Here is a 21,799-nt window from a genome sequence, read left to right on the forward strand (position 1 = left end):
TGTGCAGTCAGAGGCAACGTTTGCTGTTTTCCTATTGAGTGATTTGCGGAATCATTTTACTAATTTGGGCAAATTGGGACAATGGCTGTGGCACAGCACGGCCTTCCTCTTCTTCTTCGACCGTCAGAATCTTTGAACATGCACCGAGACTGACGGCGCAGTTTTTTTATGGTAAATACAGCGCATTATTAACCAGGGTGGCCTGCCACTGAAACCGCAAACCTCTGCAACAAAGCGGCGAACGCGGTAGCGCCGAACTGTGCCATTTTATCCAAGGCCCCGGTCATAAAACATCACGGAGGTTAAAATGCGATTGTACATTCAAGCGAATATAACGGAACAGTATCACACTGGGATTTGTGACCAATTCCTTTTTACCGAGAATACCTTTAATCTCCACTGCCGATTGTCGTGTATTAAAGCCGTCTCCAAATAGGACCCATATCTAACAAGAGGGACCTCACCTACACACACCTGGCAGTGGTTCAAGCGAACCCGACTCCGCTGTCGAGATGCCAATGCTATAATCGGTCCAGAGTTATGCTTGTTTTAACACCGATGCTGCTGAAATGCTGTACCTCAGAAAGCCGTGTGTGGCCGATGGGATGTGTATCAAAAAAACGCTTGCATTTACGTGGAGAAACGGTTATGGTAAAAGGGTGAGTGAATTGTATGTGAATTCATCGCTCATTTTTAAACGCAGGTCTCGTGCGTGGGATGAAAGCGTCATGCCCGGAGAAATCCCACCACGCCCGACACGCACAACTAGCGGGCACGACACTTGTGATCTTTAAAAAGATTTTTTTTTATTATAAATGTCTTATATCTATGGCTAAAACCTACGACTGACATTAATAAATACAGAAAGCAAGCAGACTCCACGGGAAAAAAAAAACTAAAATAAAGTTGGGGAGTGAAAAAAAAAGATATGAACGTTTCTCTACAGAGCGCCACACCGGGTGGGGATCCAACTGAGTGGCGGCTTCGTCACCAGGGGGCCATAGTGGGATGGTGGGGGCTCACCCCCGACTGCTCACCCTGCCGATTGGCTGTGGTTACCCACACCGGCCTAGCGAGTGACGTTAGAAGCCAGGGTTGATTGAAAAAGATCCCCGTGCCTTCCCCAATTCACCCGCACCAGATGGGTCACCCCCCCCCCAACCCCCGTTCGCCCACTCCCCCCACCCCCACCCCCCCCTGGGAAGACCAGAGCGGTGTGAGTCTAGGAACGCCGCCGCTACGGGAGACGCAACGGGAGCTCTCAACACCGAGCGGTGCGCAGTTCACGCGTCGCTCGAGAGAGCGGCGGAAAGTGTGCGACCTCTGCACCCCCAACCACCGCTGGGTTTGGGTGGGGGGGGTGGCAAGGCCGTCTCACCGCGCACCAAACATCTTAGTGGCATTTTACCTACACCTGTCGTTTAAAGCAGAGAACATTTACAGCCCTGGTTGGCAAGCTAATGCTGGAGGGTCTCCCCGCACAATGCGGGGCTGAGAGTTACATGGCCATACTTCACCGCGCTGGTCAATGCGGGTAAAGCAGCACGAGCTGCACACCGCCAAGGGCGGAGCCTAGCTCCGACATTCAGAACATTTATCCAGGTAGAAGTGCAGCCCTGCGATTGCTTGCTAACGCCGCTGCTGTTGGCAGAAAAGCCTCCACTACACGGGAGCCCGAGGGCCACTCTGGAGGGTATTTTGGTCTCACTTTGCACGGTGGCCAGACATGTCCCGGATGAGATGAGCAGCAATTGACCCTGCCACACACTGCCTTGCCAACCAACAAACTGCAGGTGTGTCCACTCATAACCATAACACCGCAGCAGCACTCTGAACGTGAAGGGCTTACGTGGATATCGCGGCTTCAAACCACGCACGCGCGTGTGGCTATGGCCCTGCTGGTTATGGCTGGGCTCAAGGCCTGCTCGGCCTGCCAGGGGACTGGGCACAGGCGAGCCTTGTCCACAGTCAAGCGACCTGGGCGATGGGACTCGCACAGCCAACATCGCGACGACTTCCACAGGAACCTACGACTTGCTTCCCGCTGACCCCCCCCCCTAACTCCGTAGTGTGGACGGAGCAACATAAATCACCTCGTCGCCGCCGGCTCCTCCCTGACCCCCTCCCCATCTCGGCAAATCCCCCCCCCCTCCCCCCCACAATCTCTCAACTACAACATCTTTCAATGAATCCCAACAACATTGAGCACCGACAACTCTTCTAGCAAACACACTGGCCACCGACTAACACGCTCGAGGGACCTTGCACGGTTACATGTGATGGGGGAGGGGGAGAGAGGGGGAGGGAGGGGGAGAGAGGGGGAAGGAGGGGGGGGGGTTAAACACAACTCACAACAAATTCATTTTTGGAAGAATTAAGAGAATCGACAGAGTTCATTAAAGGTCGTCGCCATCCTGAAGAACCGGGCCCGCCTTCAGTCGACGATCTCTCCGGCTTGCGCCCGCCCGCCCGCCCGCCCGCCCGCGTTGATCTCTCCGCGCCCATGTTTGGCGGTTGCTTGTGGGGCGCGGCAACGGTGCGCCGATCAGTCGCGCCGTGAAACCACCCGTGCGCGCACGGAGGGTGGATGGGGGGGGGTGTCGCAGATTCATGTGGCGGCCACTTGCAGAGCAGATTGGAAAAAAGGTACTCTGCAGAATGTTTAGCTTACAAAAGCCTTTTTCCAGCATGAACAGGACAATCAAGGCTGCATCCAAAACCCATTCAATCTCAAAAAATGCAATATGCCCATTAGTACACAAACAGCCAAGAGAAAATGAAATTCACAAGAGAAACGGATAAAAGAAAAAAACCAAGAGCCATTTGAGCAAAGCACCCCCCCCCCATGGAGCTGGCACAAGCGCAGCAGACTCACGGTCGCCAAGTCTCCCCACCTTCCCAGCACCATCAGGGCCAGCCCCCCCCCCCAACTCCTCCCAATCCAAGCCCCTCCAACTTGTGTGGTCTTAAGAGCTCAGCCAAGCCCAGTCCGTTTAACACAGTCCTGCTAAATCCCAGTCTAACGGTGCAGCTGAGACCGGATTAACACAGCTTAAACCAAGTCCTGTCTAATAAAGATCAGCCAAAGCCAAACACAGCTCAATTAAAATCGTTTAAACACAGCTCTCAATAAGACAGGTTTAACGCGGCTCAGCTAAGACGGGTGGCAACATTGCCTAGCCGAGCCGGGTCTAACCCGGCTCAGCTAAGAACAGTCTTTAACACGGCTCGGCTTTCTAAACCCAGTCTAACGGGGTTCAGCTAAGACGAGGCATCGGACTCAACGGCCGCAACACACTCCGCCCGTCCGCAGCAGCAGCAGCAGCAGCAGCGGAGCGCAAGGCCACAGCTCGGCACCCTGCAGGTGCGCCGGTTGACGCCGTCATTCGCGCGAGCCCCAACCACTCCCCCCCTCCCCCACGGGAGAGAAACTCCCCGCACACCTCGATGCGGAGGGGCTGGGGGTGTTGCCAGCAAATCGCGCGCGGTAGTCGGAGACTGAGCACGACACCCCCCCCACCACTCCGCCCCCCACCACTCCGCCCCACACCACACCCCCTCCCCCCTCCACGCGTCACAGTGCAGATTGTGCCGGGCGGTGTCGGCGGGGGGGGGGACGTTTTGTTCAGTTGACAGCGCCGTGTTTTAAATTCCATCTCCCTCTTTACGGGCACCGGGTGAGCACAGTTCACGCCTGGGAGGGGAGGGGGAGGGCACGCAGGGGAGGGGTTCCAAGAGCCGCGGGGGGGGGGGGGGGGGGGAAAGCCGGGTTCCGCCGTGAGCGTGGGGTCGTGGGGGGGCGCTCTTCACGCACGTGGGCGGCGCGGAGAGAAGCAGCCGCGGCGCCGTGGGTGGCGCGCGGTCCAGAGGGCTGCTCGTCCCGGGCGCGACGGGGGGAGGAGAGTCTTGTGGGGGGCTGGCACGGAGGGGGAGGGGGGCACGGGGGGAGCGGGGGCCGTCACTTCTTGAGCACGCGGGAGGAGTTGGAGCGCGACATGGCGTCTCCGTCTTCGGCCCGGCCCGACGCGCTGCTCCGGCGCAGGGCTGCCGAGTTCAGCCCGCTGCTGGACGAGATGGCGGCAGGCAGCTGTAGAAGTGCACGCACACACACACACAGAGGCGTGCACGCACATTAACGCACATTCAATCGCACAGCCCCCCCGATGAGGCGGGGGGGGGCACAGGACCTGTGCTAGAACACGGCATGCACAAGCACCAGCCAGAGGCACTCGATGGCGCACATGCTCCGCCACTCTTCAGCGGCTCCCGGCGGTGCATGAAGACCCCTTCCTACCCCCTGTGACCACCGGCCGCCGCCACCCCCCCCGCCCTCCTGGTGGGGAAGGGGAGAGAGGAGCGGGGCAGGGGAGGGACCAGGGAGAGGAAAGGGGGAGGGCGGCCATAGTGCCCACAAGCAGCGAAGCACTGTGCGGTGGATCCAAAGGGCTCGCGGTCAAGCTGCAAGCGGTGGGGGACGGAGTGGGGGGGAGGGCGGGGCAACCTGCCGAGCACCCAACCGCGCCAGAAGGGGGTGGCACCTCCTGGGTGGCACTGGCTAAAGCCACGCAGCCTGGGTTTGTCGCTGGCCCGGCCGCCGAGCGTTTCGGGCCCCGGGGCCTGCGCTCAGCAGCGGCGTTTAAGAGAGAAGCCGCGTGACGGCGACGATTCATCGATTGGGAGCGACTCGTAGGCCACGTTTAGTGCCGAGGAATTGCGTGCGTGCGTGCGTGAGAAACGATTATTAACGAGTTACGCAGAACACGAAGTCACGCGGGGTGGGGGGCGAGCAGAGAGGAAAACCTCGAGAGATTGAACCGGGAAAAACAAGACTGGCGAGGCAAACTTAAAAACAAAATAAACCATTACCGAATTCAATTGTGGCCCCATACCGTGACAGTTCGCAGACTTGCATAGTGGGGGGACTGGGGAAGAGAGTTTGTGATTGGGGGGGGGGGGGGGGGGGTCGTTACACGCTGACGGGATGGCGGCGGCAGCGGCGGGTGTGATGGATACCACTGCCGAGAGAACGCCGCCGCTGCCGTCCATCAGCGTGAGCTCGGGGCCCTGGGGGGGCGTGTGGCGTTAATGGGCGAGGTAATGGTCAACGCGCAGCCAAGCGGAGGCCGAGTAGGGTCCAGCGTCACGGTTGAGAACACGCGCCGGTCCACTGCAACGCCTCCTTCTCACCGCGGCACCCGATGCCGTCACTGCTGTGGGGGGAGCTCGCTCCCCGTTCACGTTTGTGACGTTTGGGGCGGCGGGTGACTCGGCAGCACGGCGGGGGGCTCAAAATCGGAAAGGTTGCGAGTTCAAACCCTGGTTGTGGGGTTTGACTAGGCCCATCGTCCGCATGGGGTCAATGGATAACAACTTTGTGGGGAAGTCAACAACGGTAGCTGGGGATAGACTCGTCTCCACCACAGTAATGTGGCATTTCCAGCAGTAGCTCATGGCTGTAAAGAGGAGTCGGGCACCACCTCAATTGCCCATTGGAGCAGGAAATTGCTTCGACTTTAGGGGTCTTCGGGCATGTGTTAAGAAGAGACAAAGACGAGGAAGTGAGAAAGAATATGTAGATTTGAGACCCACAGACCCGCACACATGCACAGATTAGAAGGACAGTGGAGATTCCATGGGTGCTGCGCAGATGAAGTATAGGCAGAGACCAATGCCGAGATGGAAGAATGCGATAGAATAAGATATGAGCAGACACGTAATGGGCCTCTTGGTTTAGGAGGGACGGGTTTGGCTGAGACAGCACAGTTCCGTCATTACAGCAGAGCGCTACGCGGACGTGACGGATGTATGGGTTCACCTCCTCCGCGACTCCACCTTGACGTGTCAGGGCCAGGCGCCGATTTATTCTGGCCCTCGCGCCGCGAGTGGAATCCAGAGTGGCTCCACTGTTTCCGTGGACCAAATGCAATAGGGCTACATCCGAATCGGAAAGTTCCACTGTGACGCAGATTCCCCATGTAGCCCACACAGGCTGGTGGGGAAAGTTCTGTTTGCGAGCACCTACGAAGGCCGGTACGGTGAACAAGGGCGTGGCGTGGCCAGAACCACACCCGGCCGCATTTGTCTCACCAGTGCCGATGCTTACATTGTGAACCAGGTACTCATTTAAGACTGAGTCGACCTAGAGGAGGCCCAGGACCGGTTCAGAAATTCGTCACAATTTTTGGCCTTGAGCGGGATACAAAGTCGGGGGTGCCGGGTTCATAACACAGTGTGCCCCAACCACTACGCTACCACTGCTCGCTACCCACGTGCATGCGCGGTTCGATGCGCGTACCATGGGGGATCAGAAGCTCGTGTAATCGATCAATTGCCACGTGCCAAGGGAGCCGCGACGTTTACACGCACCCTCCACATCGGGGGCTTTTGTGCGCAACCAGTAACCGCGTTATAACAGTAAAAAGAGGTTTCTACCGGTCGACCGCACACGTACAAAAACGTTCAGCGACGAACCTAACAATTTTCCCTTTTCAAGCGAACCTGTCGCTCGGCAGGTCGGACGTGGTGGGAGCGCCCACGTCAACCAAGACATCCGGTCAGCGTGGAAGAGGACAGCAAACACCCTATACGGCTCCCTCTCGTGGAAGTCCTTCCGCCATCAGTGGTGCGAGCAGCAAGCAACCGCAGGGTTGTACCCGCACCTCTTGACTGAAAAATGCGAAGGCCAATGTGCCACGCGGTGACTTTTGCCGCCCTGCCAATCGGCGCAACCGTTGCTGTCAACCCACTGGAACCGGTTTGTCACAAGTGTTAACGGATTCTGAAGATGGTTATCGGTTTTCCCGGTGATTATTTTTACATCCGCATAATGTACCCACAAGCCACGCCGCCTGACAGCCTGCGACATGCTCGGCCTGCACTGCCACCTGGTGCTCGCATGCAGTCCTGCATGCTGGGCCCCAGCCTGGCAGTGCACTCGCTCGCTCATGCACGCACGCACGCACTGCACGCCGCACACCGCCAGATTACGAAGCCAAAAAATAAATCTGCCTCCTGGGGCGAAGATATATAAAAAATATAATTTGAAAAATAAATTTGCTGTATGGATATAGCCGCGGCCGCGCCTGACGTTGGTCAATAGAGAAAATGAAAAACGCAGCACGCTTCTAAGCACCATGAAATGCGAGGGTTTACGCGCGTTATCAAAACTGCGAGAGCGCGTGTCCAGAAATCCAAGGTGGAGCCGGGTCGCACCACCCCCCCCCGCCCCACCCAGAGCCAACCGGGGTCTGTACCTCCCCACACCCCCCACCCCCCACAATCCTCCACTTCCTCCTGCACACACCCCCCCCCCGTCAGATGCCTCCGGAGGGGGTACGGGAGTGGGGCGGGGAGGTAGCCGACGGAGCCAGCGCGAGTGGTCGAGACGCAACAATCGCTCTCGGCTGCTCCCCATTTTGGCACCACGCCCCCACCCCCCCCCCCCCCGACAATTGTTATTTATCGTAAATTACAATCTCTGCAATTATGTTAATTATTATTATTCCGTGTCGCGTATTATAGTTTTGCGTTGAAATAGTACACATGAGGGGATCGTTGGCGATAAACATCTGGCAGTACGCCATCGGAGTTTCAAAAGCAAGCCTGACTCAGCCGATGAGACACCGAATGTTGATACCAGTCCAGAGATGTTCTTGCGTTGAAACATGACTGCTGAAATTATGCACTTACAGAATTCTGATGTGATGCGTAACAAATAATTAACATTTTTGAGTGGAGGGACGGATATGTGAAGGAGGAGGCCTCACGTTGTCGGCTCATTTATTTTGTTTCAGATAAAATGTCGGGTGAAAGGGACCCGACGGAGAGAGCGAGCGGCAGCAGCTGGGGGGGGGGGGGGGGAGTGGTGGGAAGGGAGGCAGGGAGCGTTTTGCTTGGAAGAGCAGCAGCTGAATGCGGAGCAACCGTTACAACCACTACAACCTCAACCACAACAAAGCCCGGGGGGGAGTGGGGAGAAGTTGAGTAGCTGGCCCACTCCAATCACCGCCCACCTTGGTGGCCGATTCCCTAACGAGAGCCCCTCGTGGTCACCGGGTCGTTCTTACCGACGTGGGAGGTGACGTGTTTCTGGAAAGCGATAGCGCGTTTCAGGAGCAGCGACGCCTCGCCCCGACACCCGGTGACCGAGATCAAACGCGCTCCGTCGACAACGTTTTTGTCACCTATTTCATGAATCCGGCCGGGTGGCTCGGCGGTAGAACGAAAGTGGCTCGGCAATCGGAAGGTCACAGGTTCAAATCCTGGTTGGGGCTCGACTCAGCCCATCCTTCCAGGGTCAATAAAATTAATACCACTGTGGGGAGATCAACAGCGGTCATCCGAGGGAGAGAGAGAGACTCGCCCCTGCCAAAGGTCAAGTGAATTTCCACCAGTGACTCGAAGATGACAAAACTGCCACCACTTGAGGGGAAGGGCCCGGTGGTGTTATTTGGGCGAGGGGGCGTTGTTCTGGAGAGGGGTTATATTTCGGCGAGGGCGGAGGCCGCTGGCCGGGGTGAGTTACCGTCATGAACGCGCCAACGCGTGTCCGTTTGGCATAGTGGCGCAGTCGCTCAGTGGCAGGCGGCAGTGAGCTACAATACTATCCCGACGAGAGGCCAGCGCAGTGACAGGGAGAGACAGCACCGTCAATTCCCTTACGCGCACGCACGCACAACGCACACACGCGCACCACGGCGTTTCTTCACTCACGCACCACCATCAATCTCCCCGCACGCACACGATACCCATCGACAATCTCCATCTCCGCCGGTGCAGAATCACAAGTCTCCATTTGCAGCAACGCACTCCTTCATAGAGGACGGTGGAGCGAGAAGCAAGGAGGAGGGGGGAGCGAGGAGGGGTAGGGCCGAGGAGCAGGGACGAGGAGGAGGGGTAGGAGTGAGGAGGAGGAGATGTGGCCACCAGAGCCAGTTTCTCTCTCGCCACATTCACGGGGGGGGTGTCGAGAGGTGGAACTATGTAAGAGGAGTAGGGTTAAGGGGACCATGGATACAGCTCAGGGTCATGTGGATTTGTGTATGGGGGGAGGCCTTGCCTTGGAGGCGACGCGGGGGAGGGGCTCCTGCCCGCCCGTCAGGTCGGAGGAGGAGCGGTTGACGGGCGCGGCGCGGTGCAGACGCATGCTCACCTTGCGGTCCTGCTCGGGGCGCACGGATGGACGGGTACCCACCACCCCTACACACACACACGCGCGCGCGCGCGTGCATTAGGACACAGGTACACACATACACACGTGCACAGGTGAGCGCATACAAGCACCTGTGGAGGACGCAGTGTAAGAGAAGAATTATTGAAAGCAGTGCTGTGGAAATATGTGAACGTTAAAGAGTAGTGTCATACGAGTGTTAGCGAGTGCTATAGAAGTCAGAGAAGAGCGATAGCTAGCAGGAGTATTTGTAAGTAGAGTGTGTGAGTGGGAGAAAATGCTGGGCAGCTGGTGTGTGGGAGAGATGGGAGTGTTTGAGGAGTCTGTAGGAGTGTTGGCGAGCGAGTAGAGTGTGTAAGAGTGGGAGAAAATGGCGGGAAGCTGGTGTGTGGGAGACATGGGAGTGTTTGAGGAGTCTGTAGGAGTGTGGGCGAGTGAGCCGAGTGTGCGAGGCTTGCCGGGAGGCTGGTGTGTGGGAGAGAGGGGGGCTGGCATGGCAGCGTGGTCCTGCCGGATTCTGCCAGCGGCCGAGCCGGGCAGCGCGCGTGTAGGCACGTGAGCGTGCGTGCCGTTGAGTCGCTCCTCCCGCTCACGCCGCTCTCGCCCGGCCTCCTCCTGGCCGGCACGACTGCCTCCCTGAAGCACAATGACAAAGATCATCCGGAAAGCATTAACACATTGTCAGGGCAAGTGCTGTTAATGAGCACCTATGACGGCCGACAGGTCAAGGGGGTGGGTGGCCAACACCATGCCCGGTGCTGTTGCTTACACACCGCAAAGGGTCCGCATTTAAGGCCGAGATGACCTAGGGAAGGAACCAAGGACCGATTAAAATATTTTAAAGTTATTGACCTTGAGCGGGAATCTAACTCGGGTAGCAGAGTTTGTAGTGCAGAGCGCAAACCACTCCACGACCCGACGCCTGTATATTTTGAGTTTGTATGCTCTCTCTGTGGTCGTGTGGCTTTTTCTCCAGGTCCTCCGGTTTTTCCCTCCACATTTACAATCAACGTGCGTGTGATAAACCACTTTGTTATGCTATCATTTGTGGCCAGGTTGCTTCTGAGAAAGGGCTATATAGCTCAGTGGGCCTTACCTGGTAAAATAAAAAAATAGTTGTGTACAAACACAGACAAACCATAAATAAGTGGAAATGCACGTAACTAAACGTACAACAAAGATTCCCCGTGTAGCTTAAACATAAAAACTCCAAACTTACTCACACTTGATCATCAAGCTCTGCGGAACAAGGGGAGGGAGAATATACAGCACACTAACGCAGAAAGTCGCCCGTGTCCACCGAGGCACGTCATAGAGAGAGAGGTGGCGCAGTAGTTAGCGCATTGCGATATAACCTGGAGTGGGGGTGTAGGCACGCAGGGGTGCGGCGTCCTTACAAACTTGAGCGTGTTCCAGTCGAACACGTAGTCGTAGGAGAAGCCCTGCCGGTGGAACAGGTTGCGGAAGAGCTGCCGCAGGTACGAGTAGTCGGGCTTGTCGTCGAATCGCAGCGAGCGGCAGAAGTTGAGGTACGTCGCAAACTCGGCTACGAGCGGTGGGGGTGACAGAGCAGCACAGGGTCACAGGCCGCCCACAAGGGACAGCGGTGGGCGACGACTGCCATGCGGGTGGAGCGCGTCAACCGCGGCCGCCGTGGGCAGGGTGCGCGCGCGTGGCGGGGCGTGCGGGCCGCTCACAGGGGTAAGTCTTGCAGAGCATCTCGATCGGCGTAGACATCTTTTTCTCGCTGATGCGCTCGTATTTCTGGCGCTTTGTGGCCGCCTTTAGGCCCTGCCAGGGCAGCGAGCCCAGGTTAAAGTACATGAGCACGTAGCCCAGGGACTCCAGGTCGTCCCGCCGGCTCTGCTCTGTGGAGCAAAAGCGCAGGCATGCACACACCGACACATGAGCGTGGACGAGCAAAAATGAACACAAACGGTCTAGCACCGACAGACAAAGGGGACCCAAACACATTGCCGCTGCCTTCGTGCGCAACAAGAAACACAGAACCGAACGTGGCGCCGATGGATGTGCAGTGCCGCACCGATGCCCAGGTGGGTGTTGATGGAGGCGTATCGCGCCGTGCCCGTCAGGTTTTTGTTCTCGCGGTAGGGGATGTGCTGGTGGGTGCGCGAGTCGCGGTACTTCTTCGCCAGGCCCAGGTCGATGATGTAGACGAGGTTGCCCTTTTTGCCCAGGCCCATAAGGAAGTTGTCGGGCTTGATGTCACGGTGGATGAAGTTCTTCGAGTGCAGGTACTCGATGCGGCTGATCTGCACGCGACGGGAATCGAGAGGCCAGTGCCATCACCGAACCATCGCGCCGTGCTCCCACAAACCTCGTCACCCATCGAGCAACGATGGCCTCGCCAAATTAACCCCAGCATTTTAAATTCACGGCCACGAACGCCAGGCAACGGGCAAGCTCGGGCCTGGTCAGTAAGAGTTTTCCGCCTTGCCCCACCGCCTCCATCGCTCAATGAATTCTCCTCATGCGGGGCAACTATTCGATTCGTTAATCGAGTCATGATCCCTACTGACAGGAGCCGTCACGTAAATCCGTTACACGTGAAGTGTCGGCGTGGGCCCTCACCATCTGGTCAGCGAGCAGCAGCACGGTCTTAAGGCTGAACTTGCGGGAGCAGAAGTTGAAGAGGTCCTCCATGCTGGGGCCTAGCAGCTCCATCACCATCACATTGTAGTCGCCCTCCGCGCCACACCACTTGATCACGGGGATGCCGACTACACGGGGAGGAGGGGGCAAGCAAGAGTATGAGGGGGGCAGGAGGAGGTGGTGTCACTGGCGTTACTGGATACAGCACCCAGCTTATTCAAATGCCACTGTCAGACTCATCCTCGTACACAGACGTGAACGAGGCCTTGTCACCCCAATACATCGACCCCTCCACTCGCTCCGAATCCAACCTCAGATCAACGTCAATATGGCACTCGCCACGGTGAGCCTGTGGGCATCCTCCGTGGACCCGCCCCCGCCTAGCTGGTGGGATTGATCCAAAAATAAGAAAATCGAGCTTTGATTGGAAAATGACAGCACAGGAAGTTATTTAATTTCAAACGCATCACTTCCGTGCTTCTTTTACCAAGTTGCATCATGTGCCAAATGATGCAATAATTTGTAAGCAACACCACATTTGCTTACAAATTATTGTGAAACTGATGTAACATTATGTTAACCATTTACTTATTTTACGTTCAATGACAAGAATGTAGTACACATTGTTAATTATATTTTCCAAGTTTAAATGCAAAAATATGAAATGGAATTTAAATTTAGGCCTAAAAATCTAATACGAGAAAACTGACTCCTAAATCACACGACCGTAACAGGTCGTGTACATGTCATACCTGTCAACCCCTTATCAGTGCCTACCTTATTACAGACCAATTCAGACCTTATTGGTCACCCCGTGCCCTTATAAATCTCAACGTTCATCCTACAATGTCCCATCACAAGGGAGAAACACAAAGACAAACAAAAAAAATGCCAATATCAAAACAGCTGTATGCCATATGGACCTGAAAACTATTTCCCTGTACAAGAATATGGGTAAACCGTATGGGTTGACGGGTATGACATGTGTACACGCGCACCACAGCCAAAGCGTGAGCGAGGAGTAAGCAAATGAGCGAGCATTTGAGCGAGCGAGCCAGCCAGCCTCACCCCCGCCCTGCAGCAGCTTGTAGATCTTGCTCTCAATGTGCAATTGAGGGTGCTTGGTCTTCACGCACTCTAGCTTGATGGCCACCTCCTCACCCGTCGCGATGTTGGTGCCTACACACACACGTGCATGCACGGGCATGTACACACACGGACATGAGAACACACTTACGAGCGTGCACACACTGACGAGAATGTACACACACGAGCATGTACACACACGAGCATGTACACACACGAGCATGTACACACACGAGTATGTACACACACGAGCATGTGTACACACACAAGGAAGTAAACACCCACGCACATACACGCACACATGCGAGCACGTACAGGCATGCACAAACAGAGGGGGTCTCGTGAGTGCAGCACAAACTACTTTTTCCCATCCCGCGTTTTCATTGAGACAACCCCACTCATTTAAATCACGTTTGTACTATTTTTGTTCAAGTAATTTGAGAAAATGTTAGTATTTCTCACACCGCAATTGTTGCACTGCAGCAGGCGTGCACTGTGATTGACGCTCTTTGGTAGCGTCCTGATTGTATATTTAAGCATCTGTGATTGGATGGAATGGGTTTAATGTTCCTAATTTTAAATCCAAACCCAACCACTGTCCCCGTAAACGGATTTATTGGACAGTCTACAAAATACGTACAAGTGGCGATAAGTGTATTTTGGAAGGACGTGTGTATTTTTACCCATCTGATCAATATCACTGATAACATTCATTAAAAGTCGATGGCAATTTTTTTAATCAAAACGTGAACCGAAAAGTCATGATCTGGCCAAATTTTTATTGTGAGACCCTCCAAAACCCAACTGTCCCGTGTACAAAAGTTTAATATTTTTGTTTCAAATCACCGTTAAGTTCAATAATAATTCTCGCAAACCAAATTTAGAAATCAGATCCATCTAATTGATTTAATTCGTTTATGTCAGGTGGAGTAGAGTCTTATTTGGCCAGAACATTAGGTGGCCCAACCTAAAAATCAAATACAAATAAAATGCTGGTGGCAAACCCCGCGTTATATTAACTGGAGAGGCGGTGAGCGTTTGTGACGAGACTGGGAATGAATCCGTGCCGGGACCATCGACCCAGTATTACGTAATTCTGCTGCTCAATTCCCACGACCGCTGTTAAAATGAGCCTCACAAAGCCGCCCGCCCGACTCGGCCATTTCCATTCACGTGACGAATGGCCCCCCTGTGATTTAAGTGGCCAGGCCCGTGGTGAGGGTGAGGGGCAAGCGATGAGCAAAAACCTCTGTAATCCAGACGCTGCCTAACGACCCGTGGTAACCACAACAGCGCGTCACATTAAAACGCAACCGGTGATTGTCACTGAAAAAACACTGCCAAGGAAGAAAGGCAAGGGGAACCGCCGTTCCAACCATTGCAATACATGTCACCTCACTTCTCTTTCTGCTTCTTCCCTTCCACTGCTCTACTTCGCATTTCCTTCCCCATCGTTTCTTTACACAAGTTCGTATAACCTCACTCAATGCAAGAGAGGTGTTACACTTATCTATTACAACTTTGATCGCCATTTTTGTTGCCTACCACTTTACGTTATGGGTGCTTCAGCGTGTGCTCGGCAACTGCGTATAAAATAAAGAACCCTCGTGTGGAGTGCGATGTTGGAAGGTGAAGAGGTGGAGAGGGATTGTGTGGAATGGAGGGAGCTAGAACCATGCATCTGCCCATGGCCATACAATGCACAACAACCACATGCTGCACAGGAAAAAGTGGTTGAGTGTTTCCATCAACGAATATAACAACAAAACCACAACTGCTAACACCATCACACCCACAACCATCATCACTACTACCACAACCACCAGATTCCCCCCCGGCTTCAATCACCGCCACCACCTACATCACCACAACCAACAATAAGCACAAGCCTGAGTGGGCAGGTCACAAGAGACACGTGGAGTGTGTGGAATTCCCTCCTGGCCCCCCCGCGCTAGTGAGACCCCTCCCACAGTCACCACCCTCGCGTTCCCATTCTGCTCTGCCTACAGATTATCTCTATGAAACCTTTTAATCAATGCACTGCTAGAGGAAGGCCTCCCCACAACGTGCCCATCCTCAGCATTGCTTGACAACACTTCACCAAGCTGGTCAGTGCAGATTGGCGAAGGTGGGGGCACTAGGATCAGCTAAGATATATCACTTGCTCGTGACGGCTGGGATCTAACTCAGGTCCCTAGAGAAGTGGGGCATAAGGTCAAGGATTGTTTGAAAACACTCACCGTACGTGTAACAATGTTTCACTCCAAACGCTCCAGATAAGAGTGGGGTTCTTGGGTAATATCCCCCCCAACTTTGACCTCATCCAATCCATTAGGAAAAGTGGGCTTGGGCAGGACAGACCACGGCTAGAAGTGACCAAGGACGATGGTCTAGAATAGGAAAGGAACACGTCCGAGAGGACATCCAGAGGAGATGGAACGTGATCAGTTTGCGTGCAGGTTCTGGACGGATTGTTGTATTGCAGGATTGTGAGATGTGGAGGCAGCGGTGGGTCGGGGAGGACTTCACCCAGCAGTGGATTGACCTGGTTGATGAAGAGGACTTTGACACGTATGTGGGGAACGTGTGCTTTCCGGGGATACAATGCAACATCACCTTTAAGTCACGAGTTATTTCAAACGCCGGACAAGTGTTTACTAACTTGCGGGATCTGCAAAAACTAGAGCCTTACAGCTCAACTGTAAAGCTACAATAAAATACCCAATGGTTTGAACGACTATACAAGAGAATGGCCTTACAAACCTGCAAAGGTTTCGCAACGAGATTTTATCCCTTTTATATTCTGTCCAAAACCTTCCGTTCATTCCATTACAACGAAACTTTACATTAGCAGTACAAAAGCGAGCACCCCCTTCAATCCAGTCGCCCACTTAACAATGCTGAGTCGCCTCCTTATCACTATTATTCCACTACTACCATGGTTCCTGTTCTCGTGAACTTCACTCATTGATTCATCCACCTATATTGAGGACTTGGGCTACTAGACACTGTTTCATCTCATCATCCAGCCTTCAACCACCACACTACAGGTCACCAAAATAAATAAATAAATCCCCGTATAGCCTTAACAGACTATTGGGACAAGTGCTATTAGCAAACACCTATGAAGGCCTGTACGGCATATACGCCCAACCGCCTTTGTCTCCATAGTGGCAATGTTCGAACAACGCATTCGGTACTAATTTGAGGCTGAGTTGACATCGGGCAGGCCGAAGAATGGTTCAGATAATTGTCACCGGTGTTGGCCCTGAGCGGGAATGGAACTCGGTTCGCCAGGTTTATAGCGCAGTGCGCTAAACACTACACTAGCTCTTACCACAACACGGACTCACCCACGCACCACACAGCATGCAGGTCACCTCAATTTTATCTCTGCTTCTTCCCTTGCACTGCTCCACTTTGGAATGCTGTCCCATCGTCTCATTTACAAGCTTTTATAATCTTGCTCAATTCAAGAAAAATGTTAACTCTTATCGATTGCAACTTTGAGCCATTATTGTTCACTGCCACTTGATGTATTGGACCTTTGCTCAGCAACTGTGTTCATAAAAAAAACATCTTTGGGGACAGATGCACTCGGTGGAGGAGGTATGAAGTTGGGAGGGGGTTGGGGGTACTTGTAAAAACATCGCAGCCCTCGCCGTCCTTCACAAGTCAGGGCTCACATTCCTCCACCGCCCTGAGGCTGCCCAGCGAGTGTCGCTTCACACACACTCGCTCACTCACTCGTAGCTAGGCCCGATTATCTTACTCGCTCTGGGACATTTGTTGTTGTTATTGCTGAACTGAACACACGGCGACGCCAAGGAGACAGAAACAAAGAGATGGGGCTGGGGCTGCAGACTTCCTCTCTCCAAGGAATGCCTGGCGGGTGGGGCGGCAGGGTTGGTGTGTCACCGGAACACTGGAATACAGTCCAGTGCCGTGCGCTGCCGCTGCTGCCAGTGGGTGATGCCGCTATGCCTGTTGTACAAGGCTCTCCATCACTGCTGTGCTGTAACATCACCGCACGCTCTGGGCGGGGGGCTGATGCATTTCTACGACAGGCCCTTGATTACGCATTGCAAATCAATACATCGATGCTTTATTTACACCCCAAAAGAAGCATTGAACGAAAAGCTGATGATGCTAAATATATTTTTTAGATATATTTAAGACATTCCACCCATTCTTAACCCAACAATCGTCAAGGGTTTTTTTTTTACTTTACTTCACCACACTATTCAGTGATGGGTTGGTAAGAGGGGGTGGTGACAGGACCGGTTCAGATATCACTTGCCACTCGTATTAGCTGTGGCTAGGTTCATAACGCAGCGTGATAACTACCGCACAATGAGGCCTCAATAACAAAGCCCTATAGTCCAGGGGTCGGCAACCTATGGCTCGCGAGCCAGATGTGGCTCTTTTGATGACTGCATCTGGCTCACAAATAAATCTTAGCTGACATTTCTTTAGTTGTATTCAGTGTTAAAAAAATATTATATGGCTCTCACGGAAATTTATTTTAAAATGTGGCTTTCATGGCTCTCTCAGCCAAAAAGGTTCCCGACCCCTGCCCTATACCATCACTGAGTATGATGGGACTTTCAGGAGGGTATTGATACATTGGGATGTTTGGCCAATGGCATGAGAAAAGATATTTTTTTATTAATGTCGGAGGAAACCGGAGCACACCGACCAAACGTACTATGGGTTAATACTCAAAGCTCAGCACAGAGAGATTTAAGAATTCATTGTCGGACTGCCATTTCCTGGGTACATCCCAAACGTTCTAAACGCGGTAGTGAGTCGCAATCGGAAGGTTACGAGCCCAAAATCTGTTTTTACTAATGCTGTTGGGAGTCGACAGTGGTCCTACATACAGACTTGTACCCTAACTCAATCTACCCCGACTCAATTTTATAAAGTCCCTTATCACCAAGGGTCCGAGAGTCTGTTTTTCAAGGGAGTCGTGGGATTTCAAGTTTTGAACGTGTTTACGATTCAGATGCCACACATTAAACTACCCTTGAGTGTCAGTTTAGCAACACCTTATCTGGGTAAACATGTTTAAGTAGAGCAAATTTGTCAATCCACTGTTGGATGACTGCTCCACACCGAGCGGGTCGAGGGGTTCCCATACGACCACATCGCACCACGCTAGTCACGATTAAGAAGTAAAATCAGATAACAAAAAAATGCGATATTTTTACCGCACTGCCCTATCTGCTGCCAACCAGTTAGCCCATGGATACACGAAGTGTAAGTGGTATAAAAGGAGTATCGACCCAAGCTGAAACTCCTCGAGTTGTCGTTCGGGTCCCTCGGGTTCCCGACTCCAATAAGGGGTACCTGGGGACTACTGACCGAGCCGTCGACAAGCGAAGGGCACGGATTTGCGAAGTTAACACAGGCGGGCGGGTCCCCCGTCAACCCGTTCGCCTGTTGGGCCCGGCCAGGCGGGGTTGCTCCTGCTGCTGTCACTCAGCGCGGCCAGCCACCAGCTGCCAGGGGGACATGGCCCGTCTGGCCTGCCCTATACTGTCTTATCCTGCCAGCCTTTCACTGATTAACAAAGCCTTGCCCCGGCTTATCCTGTGATTGCTATCTTATAGCCTGCACAAACTTGCCCTCCTTTTGTCCTGAACAGCCTTGCCCTGCCCGCTCGGGCGTCGAGTCATCCGCGCCAGATCCCCCGCATTCCCCGTTCACAGGGCGGTGCCCAGGTCCAGACCATCCCGACTCGAGTTACCTCGGAGCAAGAAACCAATCTCCCCCTCCCCTGGAGCTGTGGTCCCAGGAACGCGTGGGGTCTCTCACGCCCTGCGTATTGCAGCGAAGTCGCCCAGTGAGCTCGGCTTACCCGCGATACCGAGATTAGCGCCGCGGCCTAGTAGCGCACGATCAGCCTGCGCGCACAAGCTACTTTCCTAGCTGGCCTACCGACCAAGGGACCTCATACACCGGCAGAGGCGAGGCAGGCCGGGGCACTCAGGGAAACTCACCCAGGTAGATGTCGCCGAAGGAGCCGCTGCCGATTTTTCGGCCCAGCCGGTACTTATTGCCGATGCGCAACTCCATGGTTCGAGGCCGGGTCGCCGTGGCGCTCGCCGAGCTGCGGGGACAATGGTGGCTTAATGTCAACAAACGTAACCGCCCGAGTAACAGAACGCCCCGCGCGAAGTCGAGCCTTTCAACCGCGACCCTACTCACGTCTTGCGCGGGATCGCAGAAATATTGGCGCCGGCGAGCGCGGCGACTTGTGCGGGATATGTTCCGCTCGAAATGTTGGCGGCTGAGGCGCGCGAGCGCGGCGGATGCGGCGGATTGAAACGTTCACCCTGAGCCTTCTCCTCCTAGCTGCTGCCGCCGGTGGCCATGGTTGTCGGGAGCGTGACGTCACGCGGTGCTTGGGACTGCGCGTGACGTCACGCGGCGCGTGCGATGGAGTTTGTGTGGGGGGAGGGGTGTCTCTGCGCCAGGCCTGGCACAAGCGTCGTGGTGACGTCACCGCCACTTAGTGGCGAATGGCGGTTGTTGTTGTCTCTGCGCGCGTGACTTCACCGCGGATGGGCCTGCGCGTGACATCACTGCGGGGTGGGGGAGGTGCTACGCGTGTCGTCACAACGCTGGACGTACGCGTGGTGACGTCACCGCGTGGAGAGGAGTGACTTTTACCCTTACCCCATACAAATAACCCGACTACAGGGTAATTACTGGGGTACTACACAAGAAAAAGGTTTATAACAGGTAAATGCTAGGAAGAGCGCTTTATTCATATAGGAATACTCTCGATTATTGCAATTTTAAATGGAGGCCCACGGACTGCGCCACGGAGCTTTTAGCGAGCGGTAAACCAGGTATTTACCGGGTAATACTTCGCGCTACCTTTACCCTACCCTTTACCTTACCCCTTGGCATATCGACACCTTTACCTTTACACTTTTACCCGGTAAAAAGGGTAAATTACCTTACCTTGCCGAGGCCTAGAGGAGTCGCCGAGTCTGCCTGCATCCGAGCGGTGGTGCAATTATTCGCGCGCCGGTTCGATTCCACATCCCGGCGTGGCCTTGAAACGCTGGAGCAATATTCCTATCCCCGAAACCCGCTGCCTCTGTCCAACCGGCAGTACAAATGGGTTCACCGCCATAGTCGAATGGGCAGTGTCGCGAGTGGATCGATGCAATTATAATGGGTCACGTCTCTCAAAGCGTCTGGTGGATGAATAGGCTGAATGCCCTCGAGGCTTAGCTAGCAATGGCGTCAGAAAGCAGTTGAAGGGATGTACCCTTGATGCGAATTGGTTGGGCGTGTGAAGCCACCCCATGGCACCTGGGTCTGTTCCGCGACCTCCTGCCTGCAGGCCTTCCACACGTCGACCCGCCTCAAAGTGCACCTTGCATGGCACAAGCGCCGTAATGACCTCACCGCCACTTAGTGGTGAACGTCGGTTGTTGTTGTAGTTCCAGTGTTCAGGAGAAATGCTCAGGGGGTTTATTTTAATTTTAATGTGGTGCCATCGTGGTACACAAACCCGCAGAATTGCATATTTTTGGCAAAAACCCTTGGCCTTCATGGATGGCGCATGGCTCATAATCGGGATGCCTTCATCCAGCAGTGGATAGACCATAGCTAATGATAATGGAGAGGCCGTTAATAAGCAGTGGATAGACCGTTGCTATTGATTCAGTTTCAGTTTTCAGTTTCATTTATTTGGTATACAGTGAGGGAAAAAAGTATTTGATCCCCTGCTGATTTTGTACGTTTGCCCACTGACAATGAAATGATCAGTCTATAATTTTAATGGTAGGTTTATTTGAACAGTGAGAGACAGAATAACAACAAAAACATCCAGAAAAACGCATGTCAAAAATGTTATAAATTGATTTGCATTTTAATGAGGGAAATAAGTATCTGACCCCCTCTCAATCAGAAAGATTTCTGGCTCCCAGGTGGCTTTTATACAGGTAACGAGCTGAGATTAGGAGCACACTCTTAAAGGGAGTGCTCCTAATCTCAGCTTGTTACCTGTATAAAAGACACCTGTCCACAGAAGCAATCAATCAGATTCCAAACTCTCCACCATGGTCAAGACCAAAGAGCTCTCCAAGGATGTCAGGGACAAGTTTGTAGACCTACACAAGGCTGGAATGGGCTACAAGACCATTGCCAAGCAGCTTGGTGAGAAGGTGACAACAGTTGGTGCGATTATTCGCAAATGGAAGAAACACAAAAGAACTGTCAATCTCCCTCGGCCTGGGGCTCCATGCAAGATCTCACCTCGTGGAGTTGCAATGATCATGAGAACAGTGAGGAATCAGCCCAGAACTACATGGGAGGATCTTGTCAATGATCTCGAGGCAGCTGGGACCATAGTCACCAAGAAAACAATTGGTAACACACTACGCCGTGAAGGACTGAAATCCTGCAGCACCCACAAGGTCCCCTTGCTCAAGAATGCACATATACATGCCCGTCTGAAGTTTGCCAATGAACATCTGAATCATTCAGAGGACAACTGGGTGAAAGTGTTGTGGTCACATGAGACCAAAATGGAGCTCTTTGGCATCAACTCAACTCCCCGTGTTTAAGGGAGGAGGAATGCTGCCTATGACCCCAAGAACACCATCCCCACCGTCAAACACGGAGGTGGAAACATTATGCTTTGGGGGTGTTTTTCTGCTAAGGGGACAGGACAACTTCACCGCATCAAAGGGACGAGGGCCATGTACCGTCAAATCTTGGGTGAGAACCTCCTTCCCTCAGCCAGGGCATTGAAAATGGGTTGTGGATGGGTATTCCAGCATGACAATGACCAAAAACACACGACCAAGGCAACAAAGGAGTGGCTCAAGAAGAAGCACATTAAGGTCCTGGAGTGGCCTAGCCAGTCTCCAGACCTTAATCCCATAGAAAATCTGTGGAGGGAGC

At 53.7% G+C, this 21,799-nt stretch overlaps 1 protein-coding gene across 3 annotated transcripts; it reads right to left on the reverse strand.

The window, feature by feature from the left end:
- Nucleotides 1–781: 781 nt before the first annotated feature.
- On the reverse strand, nt 782–19,310 carry LOC116949661 (casein kinase I-like). 3 transcript variants are annotated; one of them, XM_032967219.2, is made up of 11 exons: nt 19,209–19,310; nt 18,874–18,983; nt 12,851–12,961; nt 11,762–11,910; nt 11,214–11,442; nt 10,867–11,037; nt 10,567–10,715; nt 9,628–9,805; nt 9,059–9,198; nt 8,525–8,602; nt 782–4,087 (listed from the first exon to the last, which is right to left on the reverse strand). In XM_032967219.2, the coding sequence occupies exons 2-11, from the start codon at nt 18,947–18,949 to the stop codon at nt 3,959–3,961; spliced, it is 1,410 nt and encodes a 469-aa protein (XP_032823110.1). In that variant the 5' UTR covers nt 18,950–18,983; nt 19,209–19,310; the 3' UTR covers nt 782–3,958. The 3 variants fall into 3 exon arrangements, with proteins under 3 accessions (XP_032823110.1, XP_032823108.1, XP_032823111.1); XM_032967217.2 differs by having other exon boundaries at nt 19,082–19,304; XM_032967220.2 differs by lacking the exon at nt 8,525–8,602 and having other exon boundaries at nt 19,082–19,300.
- Between the last annotated feature and the right edge of the window lie 2,489 nt (nt 19,311–21,799).

This window comes from Petromyzon marinus, chromosome 37, assembly GCF_048934315.1.
Source record: "Petromyzon marinus isolate PM22_M1 ecotype Great Lakes invasive population chromosome 37, UKy_Petmar_22M1.pri1.0, whole genome shotgun sequence".
NCBI classification, from domain to species: Eukaryota; Metazoa; Chordata; class Hyperoartia; order Petromyzontiformes; family Petromyzontidae; genus Petromyzon; species Petromyzon marinus.

Coding starts and splice junctions, on each gene's coding strand:
- LOC116949661 (XM_032967219.2), bottom strand. CDS start 18,949: ATGGAGTTGCGCATCGGCAATAAGTACCGGCTGGGCCGAAAAATCGGC. Junction 11,911..12,850: donor CAAGCTGCTGCAGGGCGGGG/GTGAGGCTGGCT, acceptor CTCCCCGTGTAG/TCGGCATCCCCGTGATCAAG. Junction 9,199..9,627: donor TCCCACACACCAGCCTCCCG/GCAAGCCTCGCA, acceptor GTGTGTGTGTAG/GGGTGGTGGGTACCCGTCCA.